This window comes from Dipodomys merriami, unplaced genomic scaffold (assembly GCF_024711535.1).
Source record: "Dipodomys merriami isolate MVZ:Mamm:240054 unplaced genomic scaffold, mDipMer1.0.p SCAF_14, whole genome shotgun sequence".
Classification (NCBI taxonomy): Eukaryota; Metazoa; Chordata; class Mammalia; order Rodentia; family Heteromyidae; genus Dipodomys; species Dipodomys merriami.
In genome coordinates, this window is record NW_027202715.1 from 24,893,618 (window position 1) to 24,909,093 (window position 15,476).

Below are 15,476 nucleotides of genomic sequence, written 5' to 3' on the forward strand. Positions count from 1 at the left end.
AACATGTCTTCTTGTCGATTTTAAGAGAAAGGCTGCTCCTCATCTCAGATGTAGGTGGGGAATAATTTATAATTGGCTCTTCAGACTCCTGCTTTGCCCCCAAAATCTTCTTAAGATGGGGAGACCCAATGTCTTTATTTTCCTTATTTTTCCCACTCCTAGAAACTGCTACAATGTGGTACTCTAGATTTATTAGCAGTTAAAGTCTCTTCATGACAACATTCTCATTTCCAGGTCTCCACAGAGAAGTTCTAGGACTGTAGGAATGAGCTTTTTAGAAATAATAGGGATACAGGTTGACCCATTGTAACAATGAGATGCACAAGGCACTATGTTGAAAAATGAACTTTACAATTTAGGCAGGGGTGGGGGGGTGGGGTATAGTTGTTGAGATGGGAGGGAAGGGATGGTAGGGGTAAAACAAAGGAGGAGGTAACAATGCTTGATAGGAAATGTACTCATTACCTTGCTCGTGTAACTCTAACCCCTCTGTATAGTATTTTTACAATAAAAACATATTTAAAAATAATCTGATATCACTTGCTATTTAAAACTTGTCAACAATTTCTCTTTTACTTTTAGGTTAAAAATAAAAATCTGTAATGGTCTGTGACCCTGTAAGTGATCTCTGACTCTTGTCAATTGTTCAGCCTTCATTTGCGTTCAGAGGCTTTGCTTATCTTACTCTCTGCCTGAAATACATCTTCTTGTGCCTTCATCGGTCAGGTTAAACTCCACCCACCTCTCAGATCCCTGCACAAATGCCAATACCTGTGGGAATCCTCCCTGACCTTGCAGACAAAAATCAAGCACTTTTATCCTATACTTTCATAACTACTTGAAGCTTATCTTTGTCATAGCATTCACTGTGACAGATAAGTACAGCACAGATTCTGCCCCTTTGGCTTCTCATTAGAGGCCCAGGTTACAGAGGAAGTTCTCAACACATAACAAGAATGAATGGTTGGAACTGCATTCTCCATGATAACTGATACATTGGTATATAAACATGGAAATGTGTACATTTCCTAAATATTCCAATGACATAAGCAAGTTTATTCCCCTATTATACCTAGGAAGAGAAAAACAGATCCATTTTTTTGTTTTAACTATTAAATGGACAGAGAAAGACAGAAGTTAAGTATATAGGTTTATAATGATAAAGGTCTGGTTCAAAGCCTGCTTCTACCAGTTACTGGATGCATGATCTTGGGAAAACTACCTAAAATGTCTCTGTATGACAGCTCTATCTTCTGTAAAATAAATCAGATCTGGATTTGAAGCCTTGATCTACCAATTGTCAGTTGTATAAACTTTGTTTAAATTGATAATCTAAGTTTTAATCTTCATTACTATAAAATGAGTCTCAATCTCTAGTTTTAATGACTGTTGAATCATTAAATAGATGTATTGTGTATATTTAATGAATATATATGCTTGCTTAAGAGCATATGGAAAAGAGCTTAATCCATTTGAGTGAGACAGCAAAAAAAATGAAAATTTTCTATTTATCAGAATGACAAAAATAAAAAAAATGTGGCCAGTATCAGAAGGTAGAAAAAGACACATTCACGCACACTATTTAGGAAGGGTGCAAAATTAGCTTCTTTGACTATATCTATGAAGAATCAAAATAATGCTTAATTTGACCTAGAAAATGTTTCTCAGATTTTTATCCTAAAGGAGAAATCATAAATATTTACAGACATGTACACACAAAGATGATTGTTGAGCTTAGTGATAATGAAGTGCCATAAATTAAATAGTTTAGAAGTTTTGAAAGTGAAGGGATAAACAGAATTAGTCAAAAAAATAGGTAAACTTGATGAAATAGATGGTGAGTAAAATGTACTGATACAATCATCTCTCACATATATGATGAAAACAAAGTAAAGAGCAATCTAGGTTTGTTTTTTTTAAAAACACTGTTACAACCCACCTATTTTTAAGGGTCGAATGGAATCTATAGTTGCCTATGGGAAGAGGAATGTGAATACCCAGAGAGAGATTTATTTTTCTTTATCTCTACAGTGTCTATTATGTGCACTTAATTTTTTATTTTTGCAAAATATTAATATCCCTTTACAAGTTCAGTGTTAAGTTAAAAGCATACAGGATGTGAATTAAAATTTTGAGCAATGGCTACCATGATTGCTCTTGCTCATATTATTATATCTTAATGTCAGGCTGCCACAGAGGGCACTGATGGTTCAACAGGAAAGATGTAGGACAACAGAGAGGCAGAGCCATGACAGAAAGATGATCTCAAAAGAGTAGGAGGCCACGCCCACCCACAGGTACACTGGTAGAAACAGGAGGCTGGGAATTCTTTTAAGACAGGTGTGCCCCAAACTCAGGTAGGTTTTGAAATGGGCAGTGATAATTTGTGCACCCTAAGAGGTAAATCCGGAGCAAATCTTGTGATGAAAGACTTTTAATATGATTTTATTGAATCCTCCTAATCGCCTCAGAAATGAGTACTATTAAAGAATCCAAAACACAAACAAAAAGCCAATGCCTCTCTCTCTCTGTTATTTATTTATTTTTGTCGGTGGTGGGGATTGAACTCTGGTCTGGGTGCTGTCCCTCAGCTCTTCTGCTCAAGGCAAACGCTCTACCACTTGAGCCACAGTGCCATTGCCAGTTTTCTGGTGATTTATTAGACATAAGAGTCTCATGGACTTTCCTGGGCTGGCTTTGCTTTGAACCATGATCTTCAGATCTCAGCTTCCTGAGTAGCTAGGATTACAGGTGTGAGCCATCGGTGCCCAGCTTCAATGCTTGTCTCTTAAGGAATATGGATGGATCTCAGTGGCAGTGCTTGCATGGCATGTGCAAGGCCCTGGGTTTGGTCTCCAGCAACACAAAGAGTAACAACAACAATGACAACAAAACTCATGGAAAATAAAAACCAACACAAAAGTAAATATTTTCTTCACTTAGTAGATGAAAAAATAAAGAAGAGATTGTATAGCCTGTCCAATGTCAGACCTGATTATCTCATTTTAGGCATGTTTATAGCCCATTGTCTTCATGTAGTTTGATGGATTCGAGTGCTATTTTCATTCACTTTTGGACTCCTGATAGCCTTCCCCAAAAGAACACTTTATTATAAGTGCAGTCCACTCTATACCAATGATTGCAATTGAAGTGGTGTTTGGTGATTTCTAGAAGTTTCTTTGTGACTTGTTTTTAGTTAGTTCAGTTTCATATGTTCCCTGGAAAGAACCTGCATAAAGGAACTGGATGCACAACTCAAGTGGGGGAGCCTTAGCCATGAATGAAAAAGCCAAGCAAATGTGAGGCTGTGAGGTAGAGCCCTGGTACCACTATGCACATACTCAAGTAAAGAATGCAGAGTGCGCTCCTGCCGGGCACCGGTGGCTCACACCTTGCAATCTTAGCTACTCAGGAGGCTGAGATCTGAGGACTGCAATTCAAAGCCAGCCCATGCAGGAAAGTCCTTGAGACTCTTATCTCCAATAAAACTACCAGAAAAGCAGAAGTGACTCTATGGCTCAGGTGGTAGATTGCTAGCCTTGAGCTGAAGAGCTAAGGGACAGTGCCCAGGCCCAGAGTTCAAACCCCACGAGCAGAAAATAAAAAATAAAAAATGCAGAGGGCATCCAAAGTAGGAGCTCTCCTATGTTTCCTATGGTAATGCATGTTTTCATGCAGGAAAGCAAGCAAGTTTGGGGCTGCTTGCCTTGGAGCACATACATGAAACAGTAAACATGGTTTTACCATTCTTTTTTAAACAACAACAACAACAATAACACATTTTTTTGGGGGGGGTCTGGTTGTGGGGCCTGAACTCTGGGCCTGCGCGCTGTCCCTCAGCTCTTCAGCTCAAGGCTAACACACTACCACTTGAGCCACAGTGCCACTTGTGCCTTTTTTTTCCCTGCTTATGTGGTGCTAAGGAATTGAACCCAGGGCCTCATGCATGCAAGGCAAGTGCTCTATCACTGAGCCACCTTCCCAGCCCAACAACACAGTTTTAACTTAAAGACCACTCTAACTTTGCTGAGCAGTGTAGTTAGAAAGTACCAAAATCTGTCAGCTCTGTCTCTGTCCCAGATGAACCTGTTCAGGGAAGTTCCTTTGATATTGATGGGTAAGATAAGATGATAGACTATATACAAACATGGACCACCTCATATTTTTGCATTTTTTTTTGAAGGATGAAGAAAAGGATGATTGAACTCAGGGCCTTATGCTTGCTCTGTTACTTGAATCAAGTTCCTAGTCATTTTTGCTTTAGTTTGCTTTTGATAGGACCCCACACATTTGCCCTGGCTGATCTCAGACCATAATTTTTCCATTCCTGCTCTCAAGTAGCCAGGATTATAGGTGTCTACCACCATTTCTGGCCCCAGTCTTGAATATTATTAAGAGAACCACCCTATTTCAGAAATACTTTGAAGGCTAGGACCCTTAAGAAGAGCTAAGGTAGCAATTATTTTTTTTTACTAGGGACAATCAGTTGACACATAAGCTATTTTTGTTTTGAAATTATATTTTCATGTGGATATTTAAAGACTTGAGCTATTTTTCAATTATTCCACTGCAATATAGTGGTTAATTTTTGGAACTCTGAGTTTGATTAGTATTTAAGATTTTTTTTTACAATCTCTATATAGGTTGGTCTTTAATAACCACTTATACACTGCTTCTTTATATAGGTCATGAGTTCTCCTGGGAGGGTAACAAGATTAGAAATAACAAATACAGTGCAGAATAAATTAAAATGCTTCAAACTGCATTATATAATTTCAGAAAATTGGTTTCACACTGAAACATTTAAATAAGAAAACCAAATGAGTTAAGTAAGAAAAAATATCTAGAATATGCATTTGGATTTCCATTGTTTAGCAAGTTTTAGCCTTGGCAGCGAATTCTTGGCATCCCATAGAAATGTGGAAGTTTATTTAGGTCACTACTGGATAAAATTATTATTATTTTCCTTTACTTCTGGTTATTTTAAAAAGCTGACTCCATTCTCACTGAAGATGAATAGCATTTATTAGCCCAAATGTCAAAAAGCCATCATAAAAGTAATTATAGTTTTACATATAATTCTCCAAACTCTTGTATCCAAAGTATTCTCATTATATGTGATGCAATAAATGGAGAGGCAGTTATGGGGCAGGCGATGGCAAAGTTGAGGCTACTATTTTTCTAATTACTTAGGATAATAAAAAGTGGGGCTGGGTTTTCCTTTTACAGCTAAATGATGAAGATCTGGTGCCCTAGAGAATCATTATTTTGATGACTTTGGTTTGTTTCTTGAGGTTCAACAACGTTCTCCTTGTTACCCAATTCTTCAGGCTTTTTTCAATTTTTCAATTCGTTCATTAAAGGCCTCTTCCTGTATTTGCAGCTTTTCGTTTATCTCAGTCTGTGAAGACAATCATAAAAAGAGTGGTTATGATGGAGCTATCTTTTGCTGCACATTGTCTTTGTGGTTTTGACATCCTATAGTGCCTCAAGACAGACATTATCCCTCACACACCTTCCTGTTTAGCAGACATAGCTGTGTTTCAGCCTGTAGTGATGTGATAACACTTTATCATATTTCTCTGCACATTCCCAATGTATAGCATGTCTACTATGAACAGGAAGTGGTATTTGGACAGCCATTTTTCACATAGCCTTGTGTTGGAAGATAGGATAATTTATCTGTATTTTCAGACAGACTTTACCAATAAGCACAGAATCAGAATAACTGCTTTGGGCTCAGTTATTTCAGTGTTGTGGGTTGCCCCACCCCTCTGCAGTGGATGTTTTTGTCTTCTGTGTGATGCATTCTAAATGGGATTGCGGAGAGCTGCTGTTGTGAAATAACAACACAAATAATCTCACAATGCGAACAATTCTCATAATTAACAGCATTCATCATACATTACAACTTTTGGAGTGATGCCATTTTGTGGGATATTTTGGGGAGAGAAAAGCAAGCAATTGCTGACAGGTTTTAGCGATTACTGCAGTCATGATCGATAGCATTTAGCCTCTGGCAGTGATATTCTGTGGACTAACATTGCTACCTGCACGATTTCAGAACTACTTACACATCATCTGAACATTAACAGCAGCCCTGGAAATGTCTTCTTTGTATCATGATGGATAATAAAATTGCATAGAGACAAATCAGTGTAGGTTGACTTGGCAAAATTGTTTTGTTGCCATTGTTTGAATAATTTGAAAAAATCTACATGTGCATGAAGTGTAATTTATACTGAATGGTGTTCATAAATTTAAACTTTAGAATATATACATATATATATTAGAATATAGACATATATGTATCTAGTCTAATACACACACACCCATATATATGTACATAAAACATAATGAGAGGTTTTTCAATGTCTTCATATTTTGAGAAACTTTAATTATCTAATTTAAATAGAAGAAAATTTAAAAAAAATTGATTTAGGCCCGGATGTAAGTTGCCTAATATTTTAAGTATGTAAATATAATAGAGAATTCTGAAATGTCTGTCCTGCTTACTTCATCTGATGCAACTTTGTTTTGTGTCTGACATGATCACATTGGTGTCAGTAATTCTGCATTCAACATTCAAGTGTATATTAATCTCCTTTGATTCAAGTGTTTTTAAGTCCTGGGATCAAGTTTAGCCTCTGTTGTTGTTGTTTTTTCCTCCTTTCTTAGTGGCTGGGTGGAGAAGACAAGGAAAGATAACATGACCCTCCAATCCTTCAGGATTTCATGAATATCCTTGTGAGTGGTTTTAGTAAAGTTGGAAGGAAGGCTTGCCTATCAGTGAGGAAGCCTCTGACTTAGTTTGGTTATGTAGCATCAGGATTACTTCCGGATGTTAGTTCTTGTTTGAAGTTTTAAGTAGGAACATAGGGTTTTGTTGACATTATACTCTAGTTTTAAATTTGTAATTCCAACTCTCAATTTCACACTTTGCAAATGACATATCATTGATATGTTTCTATGGAATATAAAAACGTTACTCTCGTTTTGTTAAAATAAAATTTGTACAGACAACGCTTTTAGACCATATAGGGATTGCAATTATTTGACGAAATCATTTTGTCACAGTTCCAAAGAATTGGGAAGAAATGTTCTCCTCCAACACTTACTCTCTCGCTTTCATTATCATGTGTCTGTGCCTGCCAATAATCTCATACTTTCCAGCTGAGGACTGATAGACTTTCAGCCATTAGCTTCCTCCTCCTCCTCCTCCTCCTTCTTTCTTCTTCTTTCTTCTTTTCTTTTTTGTTGGTCGTGGGGCCTGAACTCTGGGCCTGGGCACTGTCCCTCAGCTCTTCAGCTCAAGGCTAGCACTCTACCACTTGAGCCACAGCACCACTTCCAGGTTTTTCTGCTTATGTGGTGCTGAGGAATCGAACCCAGGGCTTCATGCATGCAATGCGAGCGCTCTACCACTGAGCCACCTTCCCAGCCAGCCATCAGCTTCTGTTTCGCCCTTGCACTGGGGTATTTTCACTCACCATGCTGATATACCACAGAGACAGGGTTTATTGAAATAAGTGTGTGCTGTGGGAAAAAGATTCACAAAGGTGAGATGTGCTTCACAAGAGTGCTATACTGAGAGGAGAGGAACCTTCCAGCTCTTCAGAACTTGATGAACAGTACTGTAGTTCAGTAACAACTAGTGGAAGCTGGGTCAGAAGACTGTGTCAGGTCAAATAAAAGCTGTGATTTTTCTGTCATCTCTCCTTATGACTCCTCAGGATGCTTTTGAATAAGCAAGCTATCACCCAATCATGGGAGACAGTTCCTTTGGCAACCAATGCCAAATCCATATCCTCTGTTCAATAACCTTTCGTTGACCACTGCCTTCTGGAGATCTCACTCAACTCTTTAAGCTGGGAAATTCGAAGTACATCATCTTGGGATTCTCAAGGTTTTCACATTATTTTACCCTATTTGTAAGACAGGGCCATCAGCCAACATTCAATGTAAGAATTTAGTGTTAGCATTCATATTTCTCTGAAACGTGATTCTTTAAATATATTAAGGTTTGCTCCATTGGATGTAATTTTTATTATGTGACTCAGAGCCAAAATAATTTCATTTTGAATGTATCTTTAAAATTAAAAACCCTAAACTATGTAGGCATAAAATGTTTGCTCTATTCAGTATAATTTTTAATTAACATCTGAGGGCCAAGATAACTTCATTCTTAATAAATCTCCAGAATTACAAAGTGAATCAATGGAAAAATAAGTGGATTAACATAAAAATTATAAGGATTCACATGACATTTTCAGAAATTTCTGTAGTATAAAAGATGGTATGTTTGTAACCCTACCAGAGAAGGAGCACTGAGAAAAATTATCCTGGTTTTATTTTGTTTAATTACCTGTAAGCCGTTGTTATAAAAGGCTTTCAATTTAGCAGGTCAATTTGTAAGTACTGCCTCTCAATCAATATCACCCCAATCATCATTCTCCCCTATCTCTCCCAACCCCACCCAAATTAGCCTGAACACGTGAGTTTTCTATGGCTTTTCCTGCAAAAAAATTATGAGTCTGTTTTTTAAATAAGAAGAGTAAATGAAGAAGCTAGTAATTCATTAAATGTGTGTTCCATGGTATAGTACACAAGGCTGAGGTACAATGACCACTGGCATGCGGCGCTCTCTGAATAGAAATGTGGCAGATTTTAGAGCCAGGATCACTGGAAGTCAAGTTTCAAAAGTGAAAAAGTATTCACCGGTTGGTGCAGAAAGAGAAACTGAGGTAAACAGAGAGTAATTACCCAAATTGGCATTTGACCAAGACATAAGGGTGGATGTTGAAAAAGTATCAATCTACAAGTGGATTAAAATTCAAAGCAACATGGTTATGATGTTAGACCTTATGTGTCTTTTGTAGATAACTTTGGAATTAGAACTGGGACTTGGTTCACAGCTCCTATTCAGGGTCTTTCATCAGTTGTTGACCCTGGAAACTTGAGACAAATGACTTAATCTTCCCATCTCAGTTTTCAATTTATCAGGAGAAGCACCCTCTTCAACTGCATGGAGTTTATAAGGATTATTGAGAATAAACATATAAATGGGTTTGCTATCTAGAAACATTGTGTAAACCCACACCTTGCCATTTCATTGAAAAATTTGCAGTAATTTAGTCCAGGCTGATGTCCACAGATCCATTTAAGATGGGAATAATCAGGATTCTGAAATCAGGATTCACATCTCTCTTCTGCTTCACATTTTCTCTGCAACTAATTACATTTAGGTGAGCAAGCTAATGGATTTCCAGGACGGCTTCAGGTGAATGAGGAGAGAGCATGCATACATGCATACATAGCAATCATATTCTTTTTGTTACAAAGTAGAGGTATATATGCTGCATACTCTAATATATTTTTTAATCATTGAATAGTTAAAAACTCATTGCTCACTACATGAAACATGGCCTTGGAAAAGATGTTTTCAATTTGCGGGGAGGAGCTGCAAACTATTCTATTGCTGTCTAGTAGTTCCTTAGCAATAATTTCAGAGCCACAGGATTGCAAAAGATCCCAGAGCCATGATTACACATAAACTATATTTAGATGAAATGTTATCAAATCTAAGACGGAGATATGTTTTGAAGTCAGCTTAATTCAACTGCACTCTGCCCTTCTACACACTACCCAGTTATTACATCCATGGGGTTGTTAACAATAAAGCTTTGTGTAAAACGTGTTCTTCCACTATTCCTAGTAAACACTTACCACCCCTTATTAAGCTGAGGATTTTGGCTAAGCCTGTTGGCACCAAATCATTAAATGTTCATGTAAATACTGCAATAACACTTGATGATTAAACAAGTAACAAGGTATGTTTATGCCAAGCTAATCTTTTGCTCTTTCTAAATTAGTTGTTAATACAGTGTGCTTTTTATATATGATCTTATGATCTGATAGGCAAATCATTAGTATGTTTTACTGCTATACAGTTATTTCTATGAAATTACAAATTCACTTAAAATATGCAATTCACCTATGTAGTCATTTGACCCGGAAGGCTATGTGAATTCCTCTAAATGTGTTGAGACGAAATGATTGTTTGCCTTTTGAACAGAATGAGAAAGAATAGAGCACAAGGCCAATCTGGTTGGTAGGCACTGGTAGCTGCTGTGGAGGTGATGAGTACCATCTCTATTTGTTTATAGCCACTAGTGTCCACTGTTTAGATCTTAGAGAGATGGGAAAAGGAAAGAAATGTTGGAGAAGATTTTTAAATACTGTTGTTTTTTTTGGAAATTAAAGAAGTTTGGTGAGAAAACTGAGGAATTATGATCTGATCTTTCGTGTTTACTACTCACCAATTTAGGAATGCATACCAATTATTCTTGCATAAGCACTGTTTACAGTGGAACAAGGTACAAAGTCATTACCATGCTATTTTCTGGGATTTCAATGTTGAATGATTTTGTAAACAGATAACATACACTACACTAGATGCTGCTGGCAGATCTAGTTTATGATCTTTACTGAATCGCAGATGATTCAATTGAGAATTGTTTGGTGTTTGTTGGTAGTGTTAGATAGAGCTACTCTATCAGAAATATTTCTCTCTCTCTCTGTCTCTCTGTCTCTCTGTCTCTCTGTCTCTCTGTCTCTCTGTCTCTCTCTCTCTCTCTCTCTCTCTCTCTCTTTCTCTCTCTCTTTCTCTCTCTCTCTCTCTCTCTCCCTTTTGTCAATCATGGGGCTTGAACTCTGAGTCTGGGAGCTGCTCCTCAGGTCTTCAGCTCAAGGATAGCACTCTACTACTTGATTGACAGTGCCACTTCTGGTTTTCTGGTGGTTTATTGGAGATAAGAGTCTCACAGACTTTCCTGCCTGGGCTGGCTTTAAATTGCCATCCTCAGATTTCAGCCTCCTGAGTAGCTAGGATTACAAGCATGAGCCACTAGTGCCTGGCTCAGAAATTGATTAAAAATATTATTATTAAGTAGTTGTAGAGGTTACAAGTCCATAAGTCAGATTATGAGAACAATGCTTCTTGGTCAATGTCACACCCTCTTCTTCATTCTCTCCCATTGTCCTCCTTCTGTCCCTACCCTCAAGTTACATAGCATATGTACATTGAATATAATGACTGCTGTCTCTCTCTTTCTGACACAGTGTAATCAATGTTTAGGTAGCACAGTGTTAGGTATTTAGGTATTAGATGGTAAGGCTGATCTTGGCTAATTAACCAGTAATAAAGTGGAGACACTACCAATACTAAGTACCTGAATGCCCAGTAAGATGTTATCTGTCACTTGAGCCAGAGCTGATTTTACATCTTCAATGGTGTAGCCGACTAAGGGATCCATTTCTACAGTGTCACTTTCTGCCTGGCTCTCCTCTGGAATTTCTTGTTCTTCAGCCTAGAATGTTGAAAGTGAACAACATTCAAATGCTTTCTGGAACATGTGTGGATTAATATGCAATCTCAAACTTCTACCAGATACTGTTAGGCTAAGTACAATGTCCATATAGAGAAAAATTTTGATTTGACATTACTTTATTTCTTATAGGGATTATGTCAGGCCAAGTCATGGTGCCAAGGCAGCATCTAATTTTGGGAAAGTATAGATGGAGACTAAGGAGCATTAACACTGCTGAACTACCATCAGCATTTGTATTTGGCTTGAGAAAGTCTGAGGCAAAGAAAATGGCCATATGTTTGTTTCTTTCATCTTCTATAAGGCTGAAGTTGGGTGAGTCAAATAAAACAAGAGGAAGCTTACCTTCACATCTGTATCCAGTGTTGATACTGGCTCTATGAATGTTGAATAAATGTCAAAGGAGATTCCTTCTTCCAGTGGATCTGGGAATTGGTAGCCTGTATGCCTGACAACCTCTATCACTTGCTGTAGAGGAAAAGAATTATGATGGTCTTTGCTAAGCGACAACAATTCAGCCATTATTATAGGTGTGGTATGGTCTGAGTGCCAACCCTCTGAATGTTCCATTTTATTGCCTTCTTTCTAATCTGGTGCTTTTCAATTTTTAACTCTATATATCACAATTTGCATTTTCTTGTCTACCCTTCCTTATCTCACTCTTTGTCCTCTGTGATTGAGGTCTTCATTTTGTATGCTTTGTTCTTTGTTTGAATCCCAGTCCTTTACTCCTGCCTACAAGCTCTCTATATGTAGAGAATCATGCTTTAGACACTGTACAAATCCAGTTCTGGCAGAGAGTTAGATACTTATTATGTAAATGATAGCCAGCCTAATGGAGCTAGGGTTGTAGGGACCAGTGACGTGGCCATTCAGAGTGATGGGGACTGTACAGCTCGAGAGGCTAATATATGGATCCGAGAGACTCAATGAAAATGGAGAAGGGAACACAAGATTTCCCCAGGAGCCTTTAACAACTCTTTGGCCAGTGTGCCAGTCAGAGGGAGAGTGAAAGTTAACATTGGAAAGGATAGAACAGAAGAGTCAAGGAAGCCTATTTTGGCAGGGCCCATCTGCCATGACTTCAGAGAGAGAAAGAGGAGATGAGGGTACCAACAGCATTAAACATCTGGGTCATTTAATTAGTTCCCTTTGTTCTAATTCCATGTTCAACAAGTAATGTTTTGACCATAATTTCCTTTCCCATCTCAGTTGATCTGTAAAGACATGCCCACTTTGAGTGTTCTGTTTTATGCCATTCCTCACAATAAATCAATAAATTGTGCCAATCTGTATATTAATTCATGAGGTTGTTTTTGCACTTCTGAGATAGGGTCACTCACTCTATGCTGGCAAAGTCACAACTTGAACTTACAGGTTTGATGACAAAACCCTGCAAATGCATACATGCACCTTTCTGTGACAACTAGAGAAAATTGTGAAATAGTTATTCATTCACTTCTAACTTAACAGTGCTTCAAATAAACTTTCATCCTTTAAAGAAATATCATTTTTTCATTTTGATAAGTTTTGGAAGGTACTGGAAGCTAAGGCATTCTTATCAATGTGTATGCATTTTAAACTAAATTTGAATCACTAATTTTAACTTGATAAGAAGTTACTGCTAAATGTAAATATATAGAAGTATCTTAATTTCACAGGCAAACAGATTTGGAAAAGAAGAGGTTAAATGACTGGCCTGAGGACAAATAATTACTTGGTTCCAAGTCTGGGAGTTAAACCCTGATGTACTGACCTTAGCTTATACCGTTTCAGTACATTGTAAAACGTCATCAAATGCCCATACTTGGAAATTATTGATATTATTAAGCACTTAATTTCCATTGTTAGTTGATATCATTCTGGATTGTTTATCTTAGGTCTTCTAAATATTCATCAAAACAGAGTACTGAGAAAACATATCTAAACAGTTGTTGTTTCTGATCACATTCAAAAGCCACTACATTTTCCTAAGTGGGGTTTAGAAGCACTTTTGTCTTCTCACAAAATTATTTGTGTTCCCCCCGCCCTTTTTATGATCACACATCTTTTGTTGTTTTTATTTCCCAAGTTGGGAAAAAGAAATAGGCAAATATACTTTTGTGTCTCTGAAACATTAAATGTAAACAAAAGCTGCACATGAGAAGATGATGAGGTATGACTTAGTGGTTTAGACTTTAATGTATGGGAGAAACAGAATGCTCTTTGTATAGAATGAGGGAGACAAGGAAGAGGAAAGATCAGGCATGGTGGTAACATGCTTGTCACCCCAAGCAGTTGGGAGCTTGAGACAGGAGGGTCTTGAGTTCAAGGCCATCTTGAGCTATATACTGAGATGTTGTCTAAAAATAAAAAGGAGGAAGAAAGGAAGGAATGGAGGAAGGGAGGAAATAAAGGATGAAGAGGAGGGGGCAGGTGGGCTGGAGTTTGCTGAATTTACTGAAGGTATTGAGAAAATTGGCATGAGCTTTTCTGTAAGATGAAAGTGTTTTCTTTTAATGAAGTTGAATTTTCTCTTATCTGCTGTCACTGTATTTGTGCTAGTGTTATGCTTTTTATACATAGGCCTTTCTGCTAATTTGCTCCCAACCCCCATGAAGTTCTTGGTAGATAGCTTTTACATTTTGATAATAGCAGACTTTACCATCTATTTTCCTTTTCTTTTTTCTTAATAAGTTTTTTTATTGTAAAAATACTGTATAGAGGGGTTACAGTTACAGGAGCAAGGTAATGAGTACATTTCTTATCAAGCATTGTTACCTCCTCCTTTGGTTTTCTCCTACCATCCCTTCCCTCCCACCTCTATTCCCCACCCTACCCCTAACCCCCCCCCCCTAAATTGTAAAATTCGTTTTCAATATAGTGCCTTGTACATCTCATTGTTACAATGGGTCAACCTGTATCCCTATTTAAACATTTTGTTTTTACCCTTCCCCTTCCCAAATTATACTGACATCAAATACAGTGAAAAGAGGGTTTATACTGTGGAGGAGGAACATATAAAGCAACAAAAAATCACGTGGTACATTATAAATATGTTAGAAACAATAACAAGAAAGAAAAAACCACTTGTATCCCTATCTTGTGGTTCATTTCACTTAACATCATCTTATTTGGTCAGATGTACATAGCTTTTGATCTTTTCTTTTTTTTTTTTTTTTTTTTTTTGGGTCCGGTAGTGGGGCCTAAACTCTGGGCCTGGGCGCTGTCCCTCAGCTCTTCAGCTCAAGGCTAGCATTCTACCACTTGAGCCACAGCGCCACCTCCGGCTTTTTTCTTTTTGCTTATGTGGTGCTGAGGAATCGAACCCAGGGCCTCAGGCATGCAAGGCAAGCACTCTACCACTGAGCCATCTTCCCAGCCCGCTTTTGATCTTTTCCACTTGTCCCCAACATATACTAGTTATTGCAAATAAGAGAAACCATGGGACCTATGTTTTTTGGGCCTGGCTTACTTCACTTAATATAATTTTTTTCCAAATCCTTCCATTTCCTAACAAATGGGGCAATGTCATTCATTCTTTCCATCTATTTTCTTATGCCATCAGCTCTAACTAATTGTAAACAGATATTTGTGTTTAGGTCTCTCACCTGATTTGCCAAATACTCAGTATGTTTGTCTTTGACACTGTGTGTGTGTGTGTGTGTGTGTGTGTGTGTGTGTGTTTGTGTGTGTGTGTGTGTGTTGTGTGTGTGTGTATTTACTGGGCACAAACTTTATGGATTCTCATCATTATTTCTTTGGTAGAGTGAAGCTCCTATTTATTCCAAGAAGCTGAAGTTCTGGCAGAGTAGAGCTTTTCTTTCCCTTGACTTTTATGACTATAGTTCATATGGCTATTAAATTGATTTGATTTGTGCACAAAAACTAGATGTGAGAATTTCTTTTCTTTGTATGCTCTGCATACTATTAATGAACCAAACCATATCTATGTTTTACACATAACTTGATTTATGAGTTACTATAAGAACAAGAAACGCCCTGATTCAGATGGGTATAGAAATGAGGTTTTTGTTCATAATAAAAGACAGTTTCAAAAACATAGTTTGAAATGAACATACTACCCAGAACTATCATAGTGGCAATCCA

At 37.6% G+C, this 15,476-nt stretch overlaps 1 protein-coding gene across 1 annotated transcript in view; it reads right to left on the reverse strand.

Moving 5' to 3' along the window:
• Positions 1-5,007: 5,007 nt before the first annotated feature.
• Positions 5,008-15,476, reverse strand: part of Cabcoco1 (ciliary associated calcium binding coiled-coil 1) — a 108,999-nt gene continuing 98,530 nt past the window's right edge. The window contains exons 6-8 of the mRNA XM_070021030.1: positions 11,733-11,855; positions 11,232-11,369; positions 5,008-5,401 (exon numbers count right to left, since the gene is read on the reverse strand). Of these exons, the coding sequence (XP_069877131.1) occupies positions 5,327-5,401; positions 11,232-11,369; positions 11,733-11,855 (336 nt within the window). The 3' untranslated portion in view covers positions 5,008-5,326. The remainder of the gene's footprint in view (positions 5,402-11,231; positions 11,370-11,732; positions 11,856-15,476) is intronic.